The sequence below is a fragment of the Pyrus communis genome, chromosome 8, assembly GCF_041283825.1.
Source record: "Pyrus communis isolate YQ-2024b chromosome 8, ASM4128382v1, whole genome shotgun sequence".
NCBI classification, from domain to species: Eukaryota; Viridiplantae; Streptophyta; class Magnoliopsida; order Rosales; family Rosaceae; genus Pyrus; species Pyrus communis.
The window spans coordinates 22,286,310-22,309,324 of NC_142572.1; the positions used below are offsets into that span (position 1 = coordinate 22,286,310).

Here is a 23,015-nt window from a genome sequence, read left to right on the forward strand (position 1 = left end):
AAAGGATAAATTCAAAAGTATTCAAGAGTAAGGGAAACAAACTGAACCGAATTCTAGTTTCATGACAATTCAAAGCTTTTTTTTCAAGTAATATGCAACGAATTTTTAACATTAATTTCTTTTTTTTCTTGTTGCAAAATCATTAACTCTCTCTCCTTACAATTAATTGGGTCCATCAAACTAGTTCTTAAAATGCTTGATGAAAGCAGCACATAACTGAATCCAAAAAAAAAAATTCCTTTGAAAGCAATTTCAATTATTTAATTATTTCCAAACGAGACCTAAGACATCAATCAAACTCCACCTCAATATAAAATGAAATTAAAGCCGTGTTGGATTCGAGTGGGTTAAGTTAATTTTAACTCACCGGATCAAGTTTAAAAATCTAGTTGAGTAAAGACACATTCAAGTTGTCTCGACCCAAGTTGTACCCTTACCATTGCATTCCAGGTGCAAACAAGTTTCTCTGCCTGAACCAAACCGCTTGGTATGAAATTTACAGTGAGGCCCACTCTTTATGTTTCTATCGCAAGAGGTCCATTCATAATATCAGGTCAGGATGCAAATCAGCCCAAACCCACACCCTCCCACAGCTAAGAAAAAGAACAAAACACATTAATTCTGATCAACAATGAAATAAGCAAACAAGACCTGAAAGAGAATTATGCGACAGCACAAACCTAGCTGATTCAATTCAAGCATTTACTCAAATTTCGGATTTTCGAAAAACTACTTCGGCTAACAAGTTTTCACCTCGTACAACAAAATCCAAACAATGCAAAGACAACATTCTTTACGAGTTTCTCTTGTGCTTTCGTTCACTCTATTAGTCATATGGAATTTGAATATATGCAGCATCGCAGACGAAGGGGATATCAGCGTACATGCCAGCAAGAGCACAACGTATGGCCTCCAACACGGTAAAAAGATAAGCAAATGCAATGGCAGTCCAGAAGTGCATCCCAACCTTACCCCAGTAGACAGCAAGGGGCATCCAACGGCTCACGGTCCCTATCACCTGCAAGGCAATCTCCAGCAACATGCCCATCACCACATGAAACCTGAAGAAATGAGGCCATTCCTTTCTCCTCACAACTCCCAGATATGCAACGAAAAAGTATGCCATCAAGAACCAGCTGGGCAACCTCCCAATGGCTCCAAGGAACGGGTATGTTAAGAATTCAAAGTCCTCCAAGAACGGGTGTAGATGATACGCTGTCTCAGCATACATCCATGTCTCGTGTAGGGGCATCAAATAGGGGAGACAGGCTAAAGTCCTCCACCACCACTTTGGTTTCTTGGTCATTGGAGGGAACCGAAAACTGTAAGGAACATCCTTAGATGCTTGAGGGGCCATACGAGATTTGCATCTACTTTTCAATGCAGGGATTGTACGCAACAAGCTACCATTATCCCCGCTGAAAAATGGGCTAGACGCAGCACAGGGGTTCAAAAGTGGCACATCTACGACAAAAGTAATGTCGAATCAAAACTCGCACTCAGCTCAACATATGGGTTCGCAAATAATACATCAAAATCTATTTGAGCAAATATGTATTTTCGTGCGAGTAAATGATAGCCGGTAAAGTGTGTGTCAAGCACATTAACAGATAGGATTGAGAACTACACAGTGATTTACTTTTTCATACCGGAATTAAACATACAATCGAGACTTACCTTCCTGCTGTGCTCTCCATGAACTCAAGCATGGAAACCCAGCCGCCTTAGCTCGAAAACGGGAAGCACAAGACAAGACAGGGCCACCAGAAACCGATGGCTTGCACACTCCGAAATTCACAGAACTGCACCCGGCGGGCATGGCGCAGCCATTCGGAACCATAGCCAGGTACCTGATTAAATAAAACCCAATTTCACAAGTCGAAAACATAATCCAGATAAAGGGATACGATTTTTCTCCAATTTCTCCTCCTACTAATTTACAATGCAGCACAGTAAATGCAAAACATGCACAAATCCCTCAGCTTGAACAAGGAAAAAGATAAATTCCAAAACCCTAAATTTAATTCCAGACAAAAAACAATTAAATCCCATAAATCAAATATCCTTTTGCCCAAAAGCCCTAATTTCATATGATAAATTACCTAGAACAGAGAAGCTGGGGAACCAGAGCCGCAGCACCCGTTTAAGATTGCGCCACTTCAATCGAATTTTTTAGGGTTTTCCGATTAGTTTCTTGTTGGTAGAGAAGAGATGAGACACCGTATCTTGTTCCGAAGAGGGCAGATGAATGGAAGCAACGAGCCATATAGGCCTCGTTTGGCAGCTTGGATTTTACCGACTATTTATGTCGGATAGAATAAATAATCACTGAATAGTACTGACTAAATTAGTCAGGTATTTGATGCAGTATTGGACTAGTGATCGTATTATTTATATTGTGCAGTATCGAACAAAAAAAAAAAAAATTTAAAAGTGAAATCATTTTTTTGTTCCCAGATCTCTTCACACCCCCCAAACACCCTCCCTCTCTCTCCCTTCTTCTTCCCCGACTGCAGAAGAATCCCAAATAATTGTTCCCCAGCTCTCTCCGCCACACCCCCCAAACTCCCTCTCTTTCTCTTCCATATTCTTCTTCCCCGACTAAATAATCTGGCCATTTTGGTTGGTTTTATTAAGCGGGTGTATACCGTGTTATCCTATCTGACTGGTTAAATTAATCTGGCGCTTATTTAGTACGAGGGAACGCCAAACACCCGAGTCCGTATAACTAATCATATCCGATCCTTTATCCGATCTGCCAAACAGGGCCTAGAGACAAAAGGATGACGCTTTAACGAAAAGCTCACGTTTATTTTAACGAAAAATTATATTTTTACATTGAAGAGTTAATTTAAGTACTATTTACTTTACTTTTTATTCAGGACTTCAAAATTTTAAACTATTTTTATTAGTTTTCTCAATTGATTGTTTGAGCTAACCCGGCCGTTTCCTAGATGATTTGGGTTATCCATAAGCCTTATGTCCACTTGGGTCAGTTGGACTCAATGTAGCCCAATAACTTCAGCCCAAGTCAGTTCTGCGAGGGGTAATTCCCAGACTTGAAAAAACACAATCGTGGAACACGCTTCTTCATGTGTTACGACTTTTGCATGTAACGGCTAAAACGAGCAATGTGAGAGAGCAGATGAGCCGTTTGGCCGCCATAAACGACAATGTATGCACATAAGTTTTGTTAAGAATTAATCGTGTTTGGAGAGCGTTGATTTAAAGATCTAGCATTTTTCAGCAGATTGTCAACAGAAAAAAAGGTTGTACGGAAATCATGTTTTCATCTAAAAATGTTTAAAACAAGAGGAAATACAGTTCGATGAATGGAGAGTTCCGCTTCCGCTACTCATGAATTCAATTTGCCATGTTGAAAAGGGCTATCCATTTGATCAATAGTACTCTGCAATCCCGACCTGTAACTTGGATGCAGCAGCCTCACTCCTAGTTCCTTCTTCATACGAGCATTCGAAACTCTCTTCTCTCCCCGTAAACCTGTCTTCTTAACGATAAGTTTCGAAGACTCTTTTTTCTCTGAAGGCTGTTTAATCCAGCCAGGCCACTTTTTCTCAACCAAGTCTCTTGCATACTCGAATACTTCTTCCCTTGGGGCTGGATCATCGTCAACAATATTGTAAACTCGCCTGCGATTTCAAACCCTATCATTTCAGTCTGCATAAACTATATTTCACACCCTTAGAATAAATGGTTTTGAAAAGGAGCCGAACAAAGTTAAGAAAAAATGAAACTCAGAGCCAACCTGGATGACGGTGTACATATACTGGCCATAATTGCTTGACAAATATCATCAACAGAAACTCTTGATGTGAATTGCCTATGCCCTCTCATTCTCTGACTCTCCGATAACACTCCCTGCTTGACTATTGTATCGACAGCACTGCAGAAAATAGTTTGCAAGAAACCCAACTTTTAGCTTGAGAAAGAAGCGAAAAATTTATCAATTAGAGCAGAGAGTTGACACTGCATTGTTATGAAGAAATGTTTTTTCAATTTTGAAACTTCGGAAATGGGGAAGGCTTCCTATTAATTATAGAGTGAAGAGAAAAGACAGGATTTAAACATAATGATTTTGAATTTATCACAACCTTCTACCAGGACCATAGATGCCTCCGAGCCGAAATACTTGTGTTGAGATGCCAAGACTCTGGCCGAAATTGAACCATCCTTCCTCAGCAGCTAACCTTAACCTGCCCGACTCACTTGCGGGGTTGGGGTTATAACTGCCAAATAATAGTCAAAGTTTCTGAGACAATTTGTTATATTGAGTAGTAGTTTGCATATCAAAGTCGTTAACTTAGATGCACTCACTTACTCCTCATCTACCCATGCACCACCAGTGTCTCCGTATACACCTAGCAGAAGCAATTCCATAGTTGAAAAACTAACATTGGCAAGCATTTGAGAAAACAAACAATACACAACTATTTTTTAAGAAACGGAGAGTGCAACATTGTCACTTGACTCACTTCCCATGAAAGGGGGCAACAAGTGAGATGCATAACAAGACTAGTTCGAGTAAAATCGCAATGTTAGAATTTCATTTTCTGATTAAGCGTAAGATATGAACGCTTGTCGACCATATTTTATCTATATCAGAACGAAAACATACATACTAGTTGATGACAGATAACCAAGCCATTGAAGATTTCCACCCACAAGTTCTCTCCTTAGAATTTGTTCATAATGCAGCATCTACAAAAGCAAGGCCAACATTAGTTGCCCCTAAAGACGGAAACTGTCATATACATTCTAAAAACGTCATTCTGCACTCCTTCACGCACAATCATCTCGTAGTTTTTTTAAGAGAGGTGTGCAAGATTATGTTTTTGGATTGCCAATAACAGCTCCCTATAGAAATTGTCACCAAACTCGATAAAAAGTTCTGATTATCTCATAACCTAACCGGGCAAGAATTTATCATACCGGATCACCGATGCCCGGAACAGGAGGAATGGAGACAACCATGTGCGTATGGTTCTTTATAGCATCAAGGATGATCACACTGACCAATATCCAGATATTGGTTTCCCAAATTAAGCAAATCACCAAAGAAAATTCACAAGAATTATATTAAATTCAAAAAATTGACAATTACTCTGGCTCATTTGCATCAAAAAGGTAAATCTCAAAGCTCCTTTCTTCCTCAAGTTTCTTCTTCTTGTTAATGCTAGTGCAAGTACCAGAGACATCCCTAATGGCAGCAAGATTTAAGCTTAAATTAGAAACCCTAAAATTGAAATTCAGTTCATGAAATGTGAAATTAAGCACCAGAAGTGATTAAGATTTAATTACCATCCTTGGTTCTTGAGCTCGCGCCCCAGGCGCTGGCCGACGAAACCCATTCCGGCGATGAACATCCGGTTCTGTGGTTTGAACTCCGTGCCGGTCATACGGAAGACGGAACGTTTCGGGAGATGGCCGAATTGGAAGGCCGCGGAACCCGATATTTTACACAACTCCATCACGAAATATCGGAGCTCAATACAGAGAAACACTGAACCGGAATCGGATTTCTGCAGATGATGACGTGGACAAAAAGTGATTGGACTCACCTAATAAGGGCTACTAGCCCAGTCAAGGCCCACAACCAATTGATGAACTTTATGAATAACGGGCCACAACCAACCCAAATCAGAATTCCGATCATTTTATTATAACATTTATTTTATTTTTATTTTGTTTTGGGAGTCAGACATATGATGACGTGCACGTAATTGTGATTGAAAATTATCACATTATTCACTTTACCTTTAATTTTATCATTATTGTTAAAACTCAAAATTTTCAAATTTTTTTTATTAATTTTCTTTATATTTTAATCCTAAAAAATCAATCAATTTTAAATGTCACATACAAATGTATATATGTCGAACGCTTAATGTTTCATTAAAATTTTGAAATGTTTCATTAAATTGATTGATTTTTTTAGTACTTTAATTGGGAAAGAATAGTTCCTAGGGTTCGGTTTTCCAAACCACCCCTGTGAACAATAGAGTGTACCTCCTTGTTTGGAAAACCGAATCCTATGAACTATTCTTTCCCAATTAAAGTACTAAAAAAATCATTCGTAATATATGTGTTTAATACAATCATTCAAATGTATTCATGTGAATATATATATATATATATATATATATATATATATATATATATATATATATTTAACAATCATCATCTGATCATTGATACGGTGATGGTGTAAAATACATCTAAGTATTGAGTATGGACTTGGATTGTCTGCCCTCCCCATCCCAACCGCTCCTATTTCTGTGATCACGGTTAAGCCACGTCAACATTTTATATTCCCATTGTTTTTTGTGACATCCCACATCACCCAGGGGAGTGATCCTTATATGTATATTCTCATCCCTACCTAGCACGAGGCCTTTTGGGAGCTCACTGGCTTCGGGTTCCGTAGGAACTCCGAAATTAAGCGAGAAGGGGGCTAGAGCAATCCCATGATGGGTGACCCACTGGGAAGTTGCTCGTGAGTTCCCAAAAACAAAACCGTGAGGGAATGGTAAGCCTAAAGCGGACAATATCGTGCTACAGTGGTGGAGCGGGCCCGGGAAGTGATCTGTCCCGGGCCGGGATGTGACAATTTGGTATCAAAGCCTAACCCTGGTCGTGGTGTGCCGATGAGGACGTCGAGCCCCTAAGGAGGGGTGGATTGTGACATCCCACATCGCCCAGGAGAGTGATCCTTATATGTATATTCTCATCCCTACCTAGCACGAGGCCTTTTTGGGAGCTCACTGGCTTTGGATTCCGTAGGAACTCCGAAGTTAAGCGAGAAGGGGGCTAGAGCAATCCCATGATGGGTGACCCACTAGAAAGTTGCTCGTGAGTTTCCAAAAACAAAACCGTGAGGGAATGGTAAGCCCAAAGCGGACAATATTGTGTTACGGTGGTAGAGCGGGCCCGGGAAGTGATCCGTCCTTGTCCGGGATGTGACATTTTTGTCTTATTATTTCTATAAAAAAAAATAATATAAAATGTTGACGTGGGTTAACCGTGACCACATAAAATAAAAGAGGATGGGAAGGGTATGGGATGGGAGGGCAAACAATCCAAGTCTATTGAGTATATGTATTTAATACAATCACAATCTAACCGTTTTGATGATGATTGTATTAAATATATATAAGTACTATACCAAATCTTTTATGTTATAACACTTGACGCATTAATTGTTTATATGAGAAAATTATTCGACCATTGCATCCAACTATTATTACACTATATTTTATTACTTGTAAAGGGCTTGAAACTCATTTACACTATGTGTTGGATGAAGAAATTTAAAATCATAAAGAATTTTAATAACGGAAATTGAAATGAAGGGATTTTATTTTTTAGAATTTTCTTGTTTGGTTAATCTAAAAGAACAATGGAATTGGATACAGAATTTGTTATTTTTAAACTCTCAATCATAGAAATTGGGAAATGACACCTATTTGTATGGAATTTAAACTTGAAAATTGGAGGTCCCGAATTTTAAGCTTCTTTTCAACGCGGAAATTCTAAATTTTTATGTTTATAAATTTAAACAAGAGAATTAGTGCATGTCAATTTACAAATTTTAACTTTTATCCAATTTTCAAATTTATTTTCCTCATCCAAATATAATATTAGTTCAAGGATTTGTAGTCGAAGTTATGAGTTCGATTCACCTACTAGGTAAAACTTGTATCAAAATAAAATATTTTTTCACTCATTTTATAATTATAGTTAACAAAGTGACTAAACTAAATTAAGCTTTAATTAAGTAGATAAGTGTGTTCTGTCTATTCCATGTACGTAGAGGACCTACCAACTTCATCTTGACTAGAGTTCATTTCCCGCGAGTACCTTCCTATCAATCTAACTTCTTATTACATAGAACCTTTCCTTCTTCTTCTTAGCTCACAGCTTCTCCTTCTATGAGAACTGAAGTGGTGAGGGCAATCTGGAAGATTTACTTCCCCGGCTGGAACAATGACTACAACACAATAATATTAAGCGACAAAATTTTCAGCGAACACATTCTATTATATTAAATGTCATAATACAATTGGTTGATATTTTTTTTTACAAATTTCCAACCAATTATATTATAATACTTGATGTACCATGTTGTGTTTTCAGCACATTAAAAAATTTCTTAATCAGGAGGTAGAGGTACATATATGCAGTGCATGCAATACAATGGATATTCTGAAACAAGAATCATCCAGCTAATAACTCACGACTATTTTACACTAATGATTTTGATCAACTACCAATTAATTAAGAATCAGTCATTTTATAATGTCAGCAAATTTGCATGATTCAAAACGAAAGAACGAACGAACGGTAGCCATAAATAAATTAAATTGTATTCACTTATTTTGTTGTCTTCATATCATATTTAATTTTAATTTAAAGTTTGGTACAAGCGACCTACTTTCCTCCCTTAACCTTCAAATCCAACTACTAAAATAAATGAAGTTCCAACAAATAACAAATTCATAAATTAAATTAAAGGCTTTCCAGAATCAACTTGGTGAACAAGGACGTACACTCTGTTGTTCACAGGGGTGGTTTGGAAAACAGAGGCAGATTGATTGTCCGCCCTTCTGATACGATGCCCTTTTCATGTTTTTCTATTTTGTGCTATCACGGTTAAGTTACGTCAACATTTTATATATTTTTTTTATAAAGATAATAAGACAAAAAACAATAGGAATATAAAATGTTGACGTAACTTAACCGTGACCGCACAAATAGGAGGGCATGGGAAGGTGGTGTAAATTACATCTAAGCATTGAGTATATGTATTTAATACAATCATAATCTAATCGTCTTGATGGTGATTGTATTAAATATATATAAGTATTGTACCAAATCTTTTATGTTATAACACTTGACACATTAAATGTTTATATGAGAAAATTATTCGACCATTGAATCCAGCTGTTATTACACTATATTTACGTAGTTTTTCTACAATTTTATTACTTGTAAAGGGCTTGAAACTCATTTACACTATGTTTGGATGAATAAATTTAAGATCATCAAAGAATTTTAATGACGGAAATTGAAATGAGTTCGATTCACCTACTAGGCAAAACTTGTATCAAAATAAAATATTTTTTTCACTCATTTTATAATTATAGTTAACAGAGTGACTAAACTAAATTAAGCTTTAATTAAGTTGATGAGTGTGTTCTGTCTATTCCATGAACGTAGAACAATGACTACAAACAATAATATTAAGCGACAAATTTTTCAGTGAACACATTCTATTACATTAAGTGTCACAATACAATTGGTTGAATTTTTTTTTTCATATTTCCAACCAATTATATTATAGTACTTAGTGTACCGTGCTGTATTTTACACCAATGATTTTGATCAACTAACAATTAATTAAGAATCGGTCATTTTATAAAGTCAGCAAATTTACATGATTCAAAACGAACGAACGAACGGGAGCCATAAATAAATTAAATTGTATTTACTTATTTTGTTGTCTTCATATCATATTTAATTTTAATTTAAAGTTTGGTACAAGCGACCTACCTTCCTCCCTTAACCTTCAAATCCAACTACTAAAATAAATGAAGTTCCGACCAATAATAAATTCATAAATTAAATTAAAAGCTTTCCAGAATCAAACATTTTATGCTTTCATTTGTCAGAAATTGGAAGAAAAAAAAGAGAAAAAAAAGAGAGGGAGGAGGAGGATGGAGGAGCAAATTGCAAGTGTGGTGGTGTTGGGGGTGATTTCATGGACTACGGCGTTTCTGTTCATACGAAAGATGCTTCCGAAGCGATCGTTCGACTTCTGCAACCGCCTTGTATCCACAGTTCATGCAGCCGTGGCTGTGACCTTAGCTTCCCTCTCTGTTCAAGATTGGAACTGCCCTGTGTGCCCTCTGGCTTCAACTTCTTCTCCTCGTCAGGTATTTTGTTTTTGTTTTTTTTTTTTCGTGGGAATAATAATCTTTAAGTTTTATAAAATAAAATAAAAAAAGATGCTTCGAGAGAGCTCGATGCGAGTTGCTCGGTTAGAGGCTGTTTGATAACTATTTAGTTTTCAACTTCTAAAAACTTGTTTAATAACTGTTTTCTGCTTTCAAAAAAATAAAAGTTGAAATTGAAAACGAAATGATTATCAAACGGCTGCTTAGTGAAATTCAACCTTTCTTCTGTTAAAAACTTGGCATGGTGTATTTTTAAAGAATCTAACTTAAAGTGTTTCTGCTCTAATATATACGCAGTTGAAAGCACAGTCTGTGAGCCTTTCTTATCTCATATACGATCTTGTGTGTTGCCTCTTTGACAAGAAATTCAATCCTGATAATTTCTTCCACCATTTGGTCAGCATTATTGGCATTGGAGCAGGCCTTTCCTACCAGAAGGTAAACTAGTTTCTTCCTGTCATCCACACATTCTTGGTTAATTTCTATTATTTGACTCTTTTCAATTCATTTGATCCAGTAGTCGGAAATTGAGAAAGGCATGTGAAAGATGTAAAAAGGTGTGTGCATAGCCCACCCTTTTCCTATTATAAACAACTATGTGAGGTGTATTCAATTGAGAATTGAGAGACTTTAATAGATTTATAAATCCATGGATTTTTATGGAGTTTAATTGATTTGTAGAGATTCTATATAAAATTTTAATTCAATTCCCTCGAAATCTCATGGGGAGAGGTGATATTTTTGAATGCTTAAAATACACTACGAAATCTCTCCAATTCCCTTAATTCCTCAACTTTCTCAAATTCTTTAAAATTAATTTTTAATTGAATACACTTGGAATGTTATAAACTTCCTTCAAATCCTAATTGAATACACTCTGATTTCTAAAGATTTTAATAAACTATCTTAAAATTCTAATTGAATACACCTTGAATTTCAGAGAATCGCTTAAAATTCTGATTGAATACCCTTAGATTCATTAAAAAAATTAAAATCCCTCAAAATCCCAATTGAATACAGCCCCCTTAATTTCCTCCCATCATGAGTTTTATAAAGTACGAGAGTCATTGTATTTTGACACTTGATCTCACGTTGATTCCATTTGGTTATGACTGATTAGTAGATGCTAATTACATTTTTCTTGATTTAGAAGTGTTCATAAATTATTTACTTCATATTTTACTGAATTTATCTCTCGATATGTATCAAACCGTGATTTGTAGGAACAATAAACAAGGCAAGCATCGTTCTTTCGAATTAAGATTAGTCATCATAACTCATAACGTTTTCTCGAACTGAATCTGAATTCTAGCAATGATATTCTTATTCGGTGCTAAATTTGTTAGTGTGGGTCGGAGATGGTGGCAGCATTGTGGATAACAGAGTTGTCCAGCCCCTTCCTCCATATAAGGGAGCTTCTCAAAGAGCTTGGTTACAGAGACACCGATCTATACCTAGCAGCCGATGTAGGTTACTTAAAACTCGAACTCTTCATCGTTCCTCATTTCTCCCACACATTTTTCTTATATAATTGCACAAATAATAAAAACTAAAGTTTAAAAACGAAATAGTTATTGAACGAACCCTAGTAAAAATAGCATGTATAGATTTTATTTGCAGTTATATTCACGGTTGCAAGGATGGTAGGCGGGCCTTATCTCACCTACGTAACCCTGTCTGCTAACAACCCATTCATCATCAAGGTATTTTTCCTTTACCTCGAACTGAACTGCTCGTCGAGTAATGTACTCTCACTTTGATTCTAAGTAAGTAAACATGTCATTGAGCTGTTTGTGTTCTTCAGGCGATGGCGGCAGGGTTGCAGCTGGTGAGCGCTTTCTGGTTCTACAAGATTGCGAGGATGGTCAAGTACAAATTGACCAAGAGGACGACTACTGCTGCTGCATCTAGGAAACAAGTCGATCCCCACAACCCATAAAACACGTAGCAATTGAAATTTATCTGTTTGAAAGATGTACTACTTTACAATTATTTTTATGAAAGTTACCAAACAATTAATTGGGGTGTATTTATGGAGTTGTATGTCTTAGATGATGATACTAGATAATAAGCCCGCGCGTTGCGACGGGAACCAACTGTCATGAATGAACAGAGGGGACACATGAGTAAATGAGGTCAATAAGATAAGCAGCTTGGCTTTTATATACATTCAACTACGTATGGCTTATTCAAGTACACCAAGAATCGCCACTATATTTGAAATGAATTTGGTGGATTAGAAACACAATAATCTCACGCAACTAAGATCATCTAATACTTTCAACACTATTTGCAACTCAACTACAATATCTATTACTCAAAAACCTAAATTTCACAAGAAAATGAAGAGAAAAAAATGAGCAAAATTTTTGGTAAAACTCAATAATTGTTTCTAAATATACCTTCTCAGAATTTCAGCACCGCTTTGATGATCTATAAAGAAGGCAGCTTTGGAGAGTTTGGAATCGAAGTAAGGCATAAATTTTGGTCGCGGCGAACTCGTCCCGGAACTTCAGAAACCCAAATAAAAAATATGATGATTAAGTAGAGCAGCAAATGATTACACATATGTATAATAATATGTATAGAGATAAACACACAAACACAAATTAATGTTTCAATTTGTATCTTATCAAAAGCTTAAACCTCCAACGGATCATTCTCTCCCAGAGGTCATCAGAAATGTGATTCTTCTGAGAATCGACGTTTAAGGAGAGGATTTGTTCGTCCCCGGAAACCACAAATACAATCAAATAAGCTGCCTAAAAGAACATTAATAAATGAAAAATAAAAAACAAAGAAATAATGAGAAACCAAAATATGCATCTCAAAATCTAATCACTTTTTAGCTTGCTGGCCATTTTTAGTTCTTGAATTTAGACAGTTAAACCATGACTCGGCACATGAATGAAGTGAGAGCGTAAAAGATAAGTGGGATAAGCTAAAAGTTATCCTCGAGTCATGCATTAACTTTCAAACTGTTCCAAAATAGCTAACATCTTTAACAAATGAATAACTTAAATGCTTAAGTTAGCCATAGGAAGCCTGCAGAACAAAGTTAAACATGAAGAATGAATAAAATGACAGACAGATTTAAACAGCATACCAAAAAAGGCGTGCAACGCTGAATTCTTCTCGACTTACCTATTTAGTGAGTTATTGGACCTATTTAGAGAGTTACTGGACTGAAATGAAGCCAACTCTGCAACAGAGAAACAAATGGAAAAGTCAAAATCCAGAAATCCAAGTTTAACTCAATCAAATATAATAACCAATGAAAGTTGCAAGCTCCAAATACTCAGCAACGTAGACAAAGAAATTTGTTTTTCAAAGACTTAATTGGTCCTCTATTTTATTAATTAACGTTTGGGAAAGGAAATTTGAGACAACACCTTATCAAAGAGAACCATATATGCATTTAAGTCATGGTACAATGGGCGGCATCAATGTTCAGAGCAACTGTTGGTCGTATAGCCCACTCAATGGTCTGATTCTCCCCTGTCAAGGAAGTGTGAGGTGAATTTATACCTGAAGCGCTTTGAAAAGATATAGGCAATAAATTTCAGAGGTCACTTGTTAGGAATATGAGAATGGGAAAAGCAAAATAGCAGTCACAATTTATAACATCAACCTCATGTGGGGACTTGGCTAAAATTTATAAAAAGCCATTAAACTAAAAATAGTTCTTCGTACCTTTGTATGAAGATCACACAGGAAAACGTTAGCATTCCTACATGCTATGTTGGAATTTGAGGGTTTAGATTACAGCCACATTTGAGTTCGACATCGAAAGTAAGGCCTTGCTGGTGTGCTTCCACACCACATACTCTGTAAAAGAGAATCTCAGAATCAGAAACACATAGATAAGAAATATACAAACTATAGATATAGCAAGAGAAACTTAAGACACGAAAAGTTCAATCAAAGTGAGTGAAATCAACCTTTTTATTTTTTTAACCCAAGGCATTGAAAGTAGCAAAACCATTCTTTTGTCCTCTTTCTCCCCTCTTCCGTGTCGTCACTCACTCTTTTTCACCCTTTGAAACGATAAGGCAATCCCATAGATTCAGAAATCTAACCCTGAAAACTGTAATCCAGAACCTTCATGAATCACTTCCACGGAAACACACCGATCATAGTAATTTACTGATCAATTATACCAGTGCATTCATCAAATAAGCATTTCCAAAATACACACTAAGCAGATAAACATAACCTAAGGAACAAATTCACACGGATAGAGAAAATCAAGTTCCGCAACCTACAAAAACAAAGTGGCAACTGAGAGACCGTTTGAGGGATTTGAGACTGAGCTTCTTCAATAAACAACATACCTAGAACTCCCCAAGCTTTCAAATGGAAATTAAACATTTAAATAGCTTATATTAATTTAACAAATTCTTTATTAGTGGAGTAAATTTATAACCACCTATTTCCTGGTAGGAAAAAAAATTCAATTTTTAAAAAAGAAATGTACTTTTTAGTTCAATTTCCGCAGCCATAGTAATTTATGTGGACTAAAATTAAGATTAAACAATACATGAGAGAGAGAGAGAGAGAGTAATCTATTATAAAGCCAACCTTCTTTGAATTCACTTCTTGGTCCTCTTGTGGCTTATTACCAAAACTCTCCACTGCATTTGCCGTAATGCCCTCTGCTTCTCCTCCTGCGATAATTATCATTTTGGTAAGTAACATAAGATGAACCAACATTTGAAAAGTATAAGCAGATGGACCAACACAGATAGAAAACACCTAAATTTACAGCAAGATGAAAGCTTAATGGAAAAAAAAACCTGGGTAAAAAATAGCTAAATTTACAGAGATATGCGAAAATAGGGTGCAAACATAATGTGCCTCTTTTTTAATGTGGGTCAGTGAGGGTAAGAGAAAGAGAGTGTGCCCTCGGTGTTCTCACTCTCAGTGCAACCTTGCCTGACAGAGATATGACCTTACTACCAGAATGGAAAGAAGCCGGTAAAACAGCATTGTCCTTACATTGGATATATGCAACCTGCTCTGGGAGCCATGTATCCAAAGTGGTAGATCTCACCTACAAAAGCATCCAAATCATCAGAATAATGCAGGGAAAAATAGAACCGAAACTCATTAGCATAACACATACAATATGGAATTGAGTACCATACAAATAAAAAAACGAAATTGAAGTTTTTGCATAACCGAAAATTATACCTTTGATATATGTACCCCAAGACTCCTGTGGATCCCTGAACATTGCATGCATACGAAGATACCAAGATTCACGCTAGCCAATCGTGGAGCTCTGCACCAAAAAATGGAAACACTACAACAAATTAGAAAAAAAATGTTTAACATATCTGTTTGAGGTTACCCAGACGACATGCAGTATGAAAATATATAGAATGTTGTTTAAATTGAAAATATATGTACTATTGCTGCAATCACATATCTGAAAGCTAAAATTATATTTAAGACCTAATAGCAATTGGCAACTGTTAATTGACTACTCTCTTTGATGACATGCTTCAACTGAAACAAAGGTTCTAGGTAATTACATCTTTTATATGCATGCCTCTGTTTCTCCAAAGATCAGTGACGAAATGCTTTCATCATCCTTTGTAGATCTACAACAGAAACAAACAATGAGAAACATGTCATTCAATTCTTGATTGTTACTAAGACACTTAATGAGGATGGAATTAGAAGTATGTCATTGCACTTCTCGATTGTCATTCCAATATGGATGTTAATTGGACTCTATTAATATTGAACCTATCAGATGAGAAATTAAACAGAAGAAAAATCAAAAGTTTCTTAAACTGAACATGCTCATGAAGGGGTAATAGGTTGCTGATACAAAGAAAAAAAGACAGATTTTATCTACACATCACCATAAGAAAGAAAACGATCACAAAGTACTTTTTTTCTTGGCAACTTCGTGGAACAGAAAGAAGCAGGATACAAAAGGGGCAAAACAATCTTCTTACTCGTACATCAAAGCAAAAGAACAACCATTATATTAGTATGCCATTATCATCTGGGGAACAAATCCAATTGGCAGCTTTTACATACCTACAATTATAAGCAAAGTTTGGAATTCACAAAAAATACTGGGCAAATACTAAGACTGCCATTTGAAAAAGCTAAACAACAACAAACTTTGACAAATTAAATACAACTAAATTCAGATGAAATTCGATATATGAAGACATTCTGAGAAATCAAAGGCTCTGAAACCAATACCATATTTCATGTGCCTTTTACTGATAGTGAACCCAGCAGCAGAACCAGGTTAAAAAATTGATTTAGAACCTTGCTATCTTTGTCCTTGTAAATATGATATTTTGGCATCGGCAATATATCACAAAAAAAAAAATATATATATATATATATATATATATATATATATATATATATCTGAACTCAAAGAAAATATAGAATGAACATAAAAAAAGGCAAATTATGAACGTTTAGAAGCTAATTTCATTAGCAATTAAAGCAACCAAGCTCTCTCAACATCACGATTCAGAACCCCCCAGAAATTTAATGAAAATTTTTCTAATCATTCAATTGGATAAGACAAAATCACGAATTTTTTTCTAAAGCCCAATTATATTAAATCACAAATTTGAAGCAGATTTTGACATGCAATAAGTCAATAAGATAGGAATCGCTTCAGACTAACCTCGATGGCAGGGCCTCCGGAATCGCCCGATCCGAACCAAGCTCCCAGGTTATAGGGAGATGCCGTTGATGTGAAATTCAACACGCAAACCTTTGACGCAGCTGTGACGCCTTCCTCTCACCAAATCTCTATCTCTCTCCCTCCCTGTCTCTCTTCTCTCTCTGCTCGCTCGCTCTCTCCCGACGCCATGCTCTCACCGAGTCCCACTGCAGCTCACAAAGAAAGGAAATGAAAGTCGCTAACCCACCCAACCGGTTCGAAACCCTACAGACTAAAATGACCATCGCACCCCTGCCTGTCCACGATCATCAACACGAGTCATAAAGATCTGCGGCAGAGATAGTTAGTGGCAGCCTCGTAATGACTGATTTATACGTACAATTCCATTTTCTTTAAGTCACAAAGGCGTTTGGTTGCGAAGAACATTCCGTTTTATGTTCCGATGTATGTACAATAAGTAAAAGGTTCAGAAGATCATATTTGTGTACCAATCGGAATTTGATTGGCGGCCGACGGGGGGTGGCATCCGTTTATTTGATGTTGTGCTTGAGATTTCCGTTCAAAAATTTCGGAATCGAATCACATCACCATCAAAATTTGCGGCAATATTTGGAAATTTTGGAATCAAAGAAATTGAGGAACATAATTCAGAAATTCATTTATTTTATAAGCTTTCAAACATTCTCTAATGCTGTACGTTTGATTGCTCCATAATTTGGGTCACGATTTGGCACATTAAATCGACCTTATTATTTTCCCTTTTTTACTAAGATTGGAGGTGGAAGCGAAGCTGCTCGGATTCAATTGACACTGGTTATTCTACAACACATATCACCACCTTTTTCTCATAACTTAAGCTAATTCAAGGGCTTAGCTTTGAAACTTTAGTATTCTAGGCATTTGTTATCAACACTTGCATAACGACATTTTTGTATGTATTGAGCAAAGTGTTCGTTGGCCAGGCAGACAGCAACATTCCAGCACCAAAACCCCATCTCTCATCCCTAATAACCGCCTTCCAGCGTCAGGGTCTTGATGAAACAGACCTGGTTGCCCTCTCAGGGTACCCAATAATTACTCGATTTTCTCCTTTGTAATCATATTATTTACAAGTGATCCCTCAACTTCGTACATTCTTCTGATTTTCCCTTTGACTTTCAAGTTAGTTTTGAGCTTTCTAATATTTTTTGTTAGTCAAAGGGAAAATCAGAAGAACATACGAAGTTGAGGGATCACTTGTAAATAATATGATTACAAAGGAGAAATTTGAGTAATTATTGGGTACCCTGAGAGGGCAACTAGGTCAGTTTCATCAAGACCTTGACGCTGGAAGGCGGTTATTAGGGATGAGAGATCGGGTTTTGGTGCTGGAATGTTGCTGTCTGACCTCTTTACACTGCAGTTTTGGAGTCCCTTCTTCCTAGTGGCAACACCCAATCAGGTCCACCGCTCTGTTCCATTCCACTACATACACCAACCAAGTTGATCACTTGTTAGTAAATTAAATAAGTCACAATTAAGTAATAGTTCGGGCTATTTAACAGACGTTCGTTCCTTATGTATAAACCGACAGTCGAGGGTGTCATTAGTTTGCTTACTGGTACAATGGATCCCCTAGCAGCAAGAGCGACAATGTCAGTGAATGACACAGTCAGGGGACATGCTTCTTCTAGCTTGGCCTTGATCTCATCGATCACTTCAAATCCTCTCAGAGAATTCACGTTTGGTTTTGCTCCCTTTTCGCTCTGTATATGGTCGTGCTGTTGTCCAGTAGCATCGACGCGTCACAACCCTGTCGTCCAATCATATATTTAGCTTTCGCCATGAATGTAAATATAATAATAATATGAATATGCAAGTAACAGTATTTCAAAGTGATAAAAACTAACCAGAGCAAAAGTCATGGAAGTGAAGCCCAAGCAAGGAGGCAGCCGCCCGGAGATCCATCTCAATGGCCCGCTGTAACACGGAGATGACAACGTTGTTAACCTGACGGCACAACGATTGATAGAATTGTGGGAAAAGATCGTGAGACCCACTCGACCCGAAGTTGAAATCCTCCAGGTGAGCGGCGGAAAGCGTGGCTCATGAGACCACCAGAACTACAAGACCTAAGAAAGTTCCTCTGAAGACTGCCATTGATAATTCAGGTCCAAGGCTTTGAGTGTATGGTTTACTCTCACTGCACGGTGACTAGTTAATTTATAGAGGTGAATTAAAGGAAGAAATCGAACCACTCCCACCTACTACTTTGGATAAAGAGCTGTTCACATTGTTTCTGGTGTCACCTGCTCCAAGGAAGAATATTTCTCTAACATTTTATTTTTCTCCACTTTTGGCTGTAGAGAGTTTGCATCACTTTAATCAATCAATATGTAATATTGCCTAACTGGCTAAAATCCCATTTTAAGCAAACATACGAAGCTTCCTCACAGTTGCTTACACAGCTTCCTCACAGTTTCTTACGCGGTTGGAATATTGGGTTTAGGGTATATAGATGAGGGTGACCTATGAAAATGCCATTAGCAGCAAAACAGACTAAAACTGGAAATAGTTTCAGCTTTGAACCGTAGACCGCTGGAGCTTCAGTTTTGCAGAAGATGCACAACATGACTAGACGACAGCGCAACTCCTCAAAGTGGTTTCATACTTGTCATTTCTGGTAAGTTTGATTGATTCAATCACGATGATTAGGGTTCGACTGCTATATACAAAAAACCTTAAGTTTGATTGATTCAATCACGATGATTAGGGTCCAGGAGGAGTAAGAGTAGGCCCTGATGAGTTGAGGATGTTATGGCTTTTAGCTCTGTGTTGCAGTGACCACAGTGGCTTTCTGGTTTCAACACTGCCATTTGTTGGGTATAAGTTTACAACGTAAAGCATTTCTACCACAAAACTGAAGCTTCTGTTTACGTGCAACTTTGGAGACGGATTATTTCTGAAATTCGAGCCTTGGATGAAATAAGACGCGATACAAGGGAGATTCAGTTTGACAAACCACACCCGAAAGAAAGAAGACGCGCATAGGAAAGGATTTGCTAATCAAAGAAAAGATGTGAGCAGGACCTGAAAAATTCTTACTAGCATTCATCTTAAATTGTTTCGCTTTTCCGAGATTCTGTATTTCGCGACGCTATATGCTCCGAAATCAAAGAGAAATTCTAAGACCTGATTTCCATTTACTCACAAAACCAAAACCAACAGTTGCATATGTTAGACTTGAGAAATTGAAAATCTTTACAACTTCAGTCGTTAAACTTCTACTTGAGGTAATAACATTTACTGATTTGATTTGAATATTGTGCAATAATTATTTGTTCATTATAATTAAGGTGAGTAATAACATTTATTCATTATAATTAAGGTGGGTAATAACATTTGTTCATTATAATTAAGGTGAGTAATAACATTTATTGATTTGATTTGAATATTGTGGCACAAGTTGTAAATAGTTAGTAATAATTGTTAGGAGTATTAAGTGAATGGCTAAGTTGTTGCCAAATGTCAACAGATTAGATCTGCAGTTATAAGGTTGTTAGAAGAAAGCTTAGTAAGAAAGCTACATTAGATAGTATAAATACCTTGTAATAAAGAAGATGTGATGTTGAGAAAACATATACAACTGAAATATAACTTTCCCTCCAATTCATCTATTTCTTTCGCTCTCTCTCTCTCTCTCTTAAGTCTTCTTCTTCTCTGATATATGTGAAGTATGGATTATATGGCTTACATGGTATCAGAGCCAGAAAAAGCATAAAGTTTTTTGATTCATCGATCTGGGTATTCTGTATCTGCTTCCGCTTCTGTTCAAATTTGGGTATTCTGTATTCCTTGTTTCTTGATTTTTGGTTTGGGGCTTTTTCTGCTAAAATTAGGGTTCTTCATTTGTGGTTGTCTTTCTGCACACCAAGTGTTCGACGTTTGTTCTCTGTCAACTTTTCAACAATGGTGACCATCTCTCAGTTGCAAATCTTGCAATCGCCCATTACCTCTCTCATCTCTTCTGTCTCTGCGTCTGTAACGATGAAGTTGGATGATACTAATTACTTGACCTGGCATTTTCAGATGCAACTTTTGTTGGAAGGTTATGGAATTATGGGGTTTGTCGATGGGTCTCATCCTTGTCCTTCTCGATTTTCTGATGTGATATCTGGGGATTCTGAAGTGGTTTCTGATTCTACTGCTATTCGAGTTGAGACTGATGCCTATAAGATTTGGAAAATGCATGACAAAGCGTTGATGCAACTCATCTCTGCAACTCTTTCACCTCCTGCAATTTCTTGTGCGATTGGAAGTACCAGTTCTTTGGAATTATGGGTCAGATTGAAGGAACAATTCTCCACGGTTACTCGGACTAGTATTTTCCAAATGAAGTCTGAGCTCCAAACTATCAAGAAAGGTAATGATTCTGTCACTTTGTATCTTCAACGAATTAAGGAAGCTCGGAATTATTTGTCCGCTGCTGGGGTATATTTTGATGATGATGATATTGTCATTCTCACTTTAAATGGCCTTTCTTCTGAGTTCAATACCATTCGATCGGTCATTCGAGGTCGTGATACTGTTATTTCTTTAAAAGATCTCCGTTCTCAATTACTTGCTGAAGAAGTAATGATTGAAAGTATGCATTCTGCCCCTATACTTACTGCTTTGACTGCTCAACAATCTTCAAAGACCTCTGATGGTTTTTCATCTCAGACTACTCATTCTAATTTTCAGTCTAATGGTTCTCGAGGTTTTAGTAACAAGAATAAAGGCCGGGAAAGGTTTAATTCTACCAATAGATTTGGTCATAACAAGCCATTCTTTTCCAATTCTGGATCTGGACTCTTGGGAAACTCTCCATACCAATCTGGTTCGCCACAACAGTTTGGGTCTCCTTTGTTGGTGCCTTGTCAAATCTGTGGCAAACATAATCATCTTGCAAATACTTGTCGATTTCGAAATGCTCCTGTTTCTCAAGGATGTCAATTATGTGGGAAAAATAATCACTTTGCTGATACTTGCCGTTTTCGAAATGTTGGGGTTAATTCCGGGTGTCAAATCTGTGGAAATCTTAATCACAGTGCTGCTTTTTGCTTTCAGAAGAATTCTACTACTCAAATGAATGCCATGTATACTCATACCACTTCTGGACCTCCATCTCATTCTTCGCAGCCCTCTGCTCCATCTCAGCAAGTATGGCTCACTGACTCGGGAGCAACAAACCATATGACCACCGAGTTACAGAATCTGTCTCTTGCCACTCCTTATCCATCCAATGAAACTATACAAGCTGCTAATGGTGAAGGTTTAGCCATATCTCATATTGGCTCTACAGTTCTTCAAACTCCCTTACATTCTCTGAACTTAAATTTTGTTTTATATGTCCCCAAATTAACACAGAATCTGTTGTCAGTTCATCGCCTCTGCTTGGATAATAATTGTTGGTTGATATTTGATGCATTTTGTTTTTGGATTCAGGAAAAAACCACAGGGAGGATACTCTACAAAGGACTGTGCAATAATGGGTTGTATCCTATTATCTCACCACCATCTCTTCCTTCTTCCAAACGTGCATATGTTGCTGCTTACCTTGGACAGCAGGTTGCTTCAAGAATATGGCATAACAGACTAGGTCACCCCTCTAATCCTATAGTTTTTCAGATGTTAAGAAAGTCCAATGTGTCTTGTAGTGTTGATTCCACACCCATGTTGTGTTCTACCTGTTTAGAAGGAAAGTTTACCAAACTTTCTTTTCCTGTGTCTCAGTTTAAGTCTGTAAAACCTTTTGAGATAGTTCATAGTGATGTGTGGGGTCCAGCTCCGTGTTTGTCCATTGAAGGGTTTAAATACTATGTAACTTTCATTGATGAGTGTACCCGATATACTTGGATGTTTCCCCTTAGCAATAAAAATGATGTTTTCACTACTTTTGTCTCATTTTATCAATATGTTTTCACTCAATTTGATGTCTCTGTGAAAATATTACAAACTGATGGGGGAGGGGAGTATATAGAGAAGTCATTTCAAGCCTTTCTTTTGACTAAAGGCATCCTTCATCATATGTCTTGTCCTCATACACCTGAGCAAAATGGCTTAGCCGAGCGCAAACATAGGCACATAATTGAGACTTCTATCACCCTGTTACAAACAGCTTCCTTACCATCTTTATTCTGGTCCTATGCAGTTCAAACATCTGTTTATCTTATTAATAGGATGCCATCATCTACATTGAATCATACATCTCCTTTTGAACTACTTTTTCATGCTATTCCAGATATTCAGCATCTTAGAACCTTTGGTTGCTCATGTTATCCATTGCTTAGACCTTATAACAGTACCAAATTACAACCTCGAACTACAAAGTGTATTTTCTTGGGGTATACTTC

General features: G+C 36.9%; 4 protein-coding genes and 1 long non-coding RNA gene across 32 annotated transcripts; 1 reads left to right on the forward strand and 4 right to left on the reverse strand.

Annotated features, from left to right (window-relative positions):
• Positions 1–685: 685 nt before the first annotated feature.
• Positions 686–2,572, reverse strand: LOC137718414 (protein TIC 20-I, chloroplastic-like). The gene is made up of 3 exons (XM_068457956.2): positions 2,103–2,572; positions 1,678–1,850; positions 686–1,464 (listed from the first exon to the last, which is right to left on the reverse strand). Exons 2-3 carry the CDS (start codon positions 1,838–1,840, stop codon positions 827–829), a joined length of 801 nt encoding a protein of 266 aa, XP_068314057.2. The 5' UTR covers positions 1,841–1,850; positions 2,103–2,572; the 3' UTR covers positions 686–826.
• Positions 2,573–3,188: 616 nt separating this feature from the next.
• LOC137718690 (NAD(P)-binding Rossmann-fold superfamily protein) lies at positions 3,189–5,557 on the reverse strand. 2 transcript variants are annotated; one of them, XM_068458237.2, is made up of 8 exons: positions 5,320–5,557; positions 5,123–5,218; positions 4,951–5,029; positions 4,641–4,719; positions 4,340–4,379; positions 4,113–4,247; positions 3,767–3,904; positions 3,189–3,650 (listed from the first exon to the last, which is right to left on the reverse strand). In XM_068458237.2, exons 1-8 carry the CDS (start codon positions 5,487–5,489, stop codon positions 3,356–3,358), a joined length of 1,032 nt encoding a protein of 343 aa, XP_068314338.2. In that variant the 5' UTR covers positions 5,490–5,557; the 3' UTR covers positions 3,189–3,355. The 2 variants fall into 2 exon arrangements, with proteins under 2 accessions (XP_068314338.2, XP_088554348.1); XM_088698222.1 differs by lacking the exon at positions 4,340–4,379 and having other exon boundaries at positions 4,637–4,719.
• Positions 5,558–9,584: 4,027 nt separating this feature from the next.
• On the forward strand, positions 9,585–12,141 carry LOC137717987 (TRAM, LAG1 and CLN8 (TLC) lipid-sensing domain containing protein). 3 transcript variants are annotated; one of them, XM_088698955.1, is made up of 6 exons: positions 9,585–9,953; positions 10,272–10,286; positions 10,376–10,412; positions 11,321–11,440; positions 11,595–11,677; positions 11,779–12,141. In XM_088698955.1, exons 1-6 carry the CDS (start codon positions 9,735–9,737, stop codon positions 11,911–11,913), a joined length of 609 nt encoding a protein of 202 aa, XP_088555081.1. In that variant the 5' UTR covers positions 9,585–9,734; the 3' UTR covers positions 11,914–12,141. The 3 variants fall into 3 exon arrangements, with proteins under 3 accessions (XP_088555081.1, XP_088555082.1, XP_068313618.2); XM_088698956.1 differs by lacking the exon at positions 10,272–10,286; XM_068457517.2 differs by having other exon boundaries at positions 9,611–9,953; positions 10,272–10,412; positions 11,582–11,677.
• LOC137717988 (uncharacterized) lies at positions 12,106–17,747 on the reverse strand. 25 transcript variants are annotated; one of them, XR_015965604.1, is made up of 10 exons: positions 16,642–17,682; positions 15,512–15,580; positions 15,168–15,258; positions 14,973–15,027; positions 14,556–14,641; positions 13,916–14,061; positions 13,668–13,802; positions 13,367–13,472; positions 13,119–13,176; positions 12,106–12,484 (listed from the first exon to the last, which is right to left on the reverse strand). XR_015965604.1 is itself a non-coding variant. In XM_088698971.1 (10 exons), the coding sequence occupies exons 3-6, from the start codon at positions 15,213–15,215 to the stop codon at positions 14,041–14,043; spliced, it is 252 nt and encodes an 83-aa protein (XP_088555097.1). In that variant the 5' UTR covers positions 15,216–15,258; positions 15,512–15,580; positions 16,642–17,723; the 3' UTR covers positions 12,106–12,484; positions 13,119–13,176; positions 13,367–13,472; positions 13,668–13,802; positions 13,916–14,040. The 25 variants fall into 25 exon arrangements, 16 of the variants coding, with proteins under 16 accessions (XP_088555097.1, XP_088555092.1, XP_088555089.1 ...); XR_015965608.1 differs by having other exon boundaries at positions 14,926–15,027; positions 16,642–17,229; XR_015965607.1 differs by having other exon boundaries at positions 15,168–15,279; positions 16,642–17,220.
• A 235-nt stretch (positions 17,748–17,982) lies between these two features.
• On the reverse strand, positions 17,983–18,954 carry LOC137718048 (uncharacterized). The gene is made up of 3 exons (XR_015964980.1): positions 18,531–18,954; positions 18,240–18,433; positions 17,983–18,105 (listed from the first exon to the last, which is right to left on the reverse strand). It is a non-coding gene; the product is annotated as an uncharacterized LOC137718048 (long non-coding RNA).
• Positions 18,955–23,015: the final 4,061 nt, after the last annotated feature.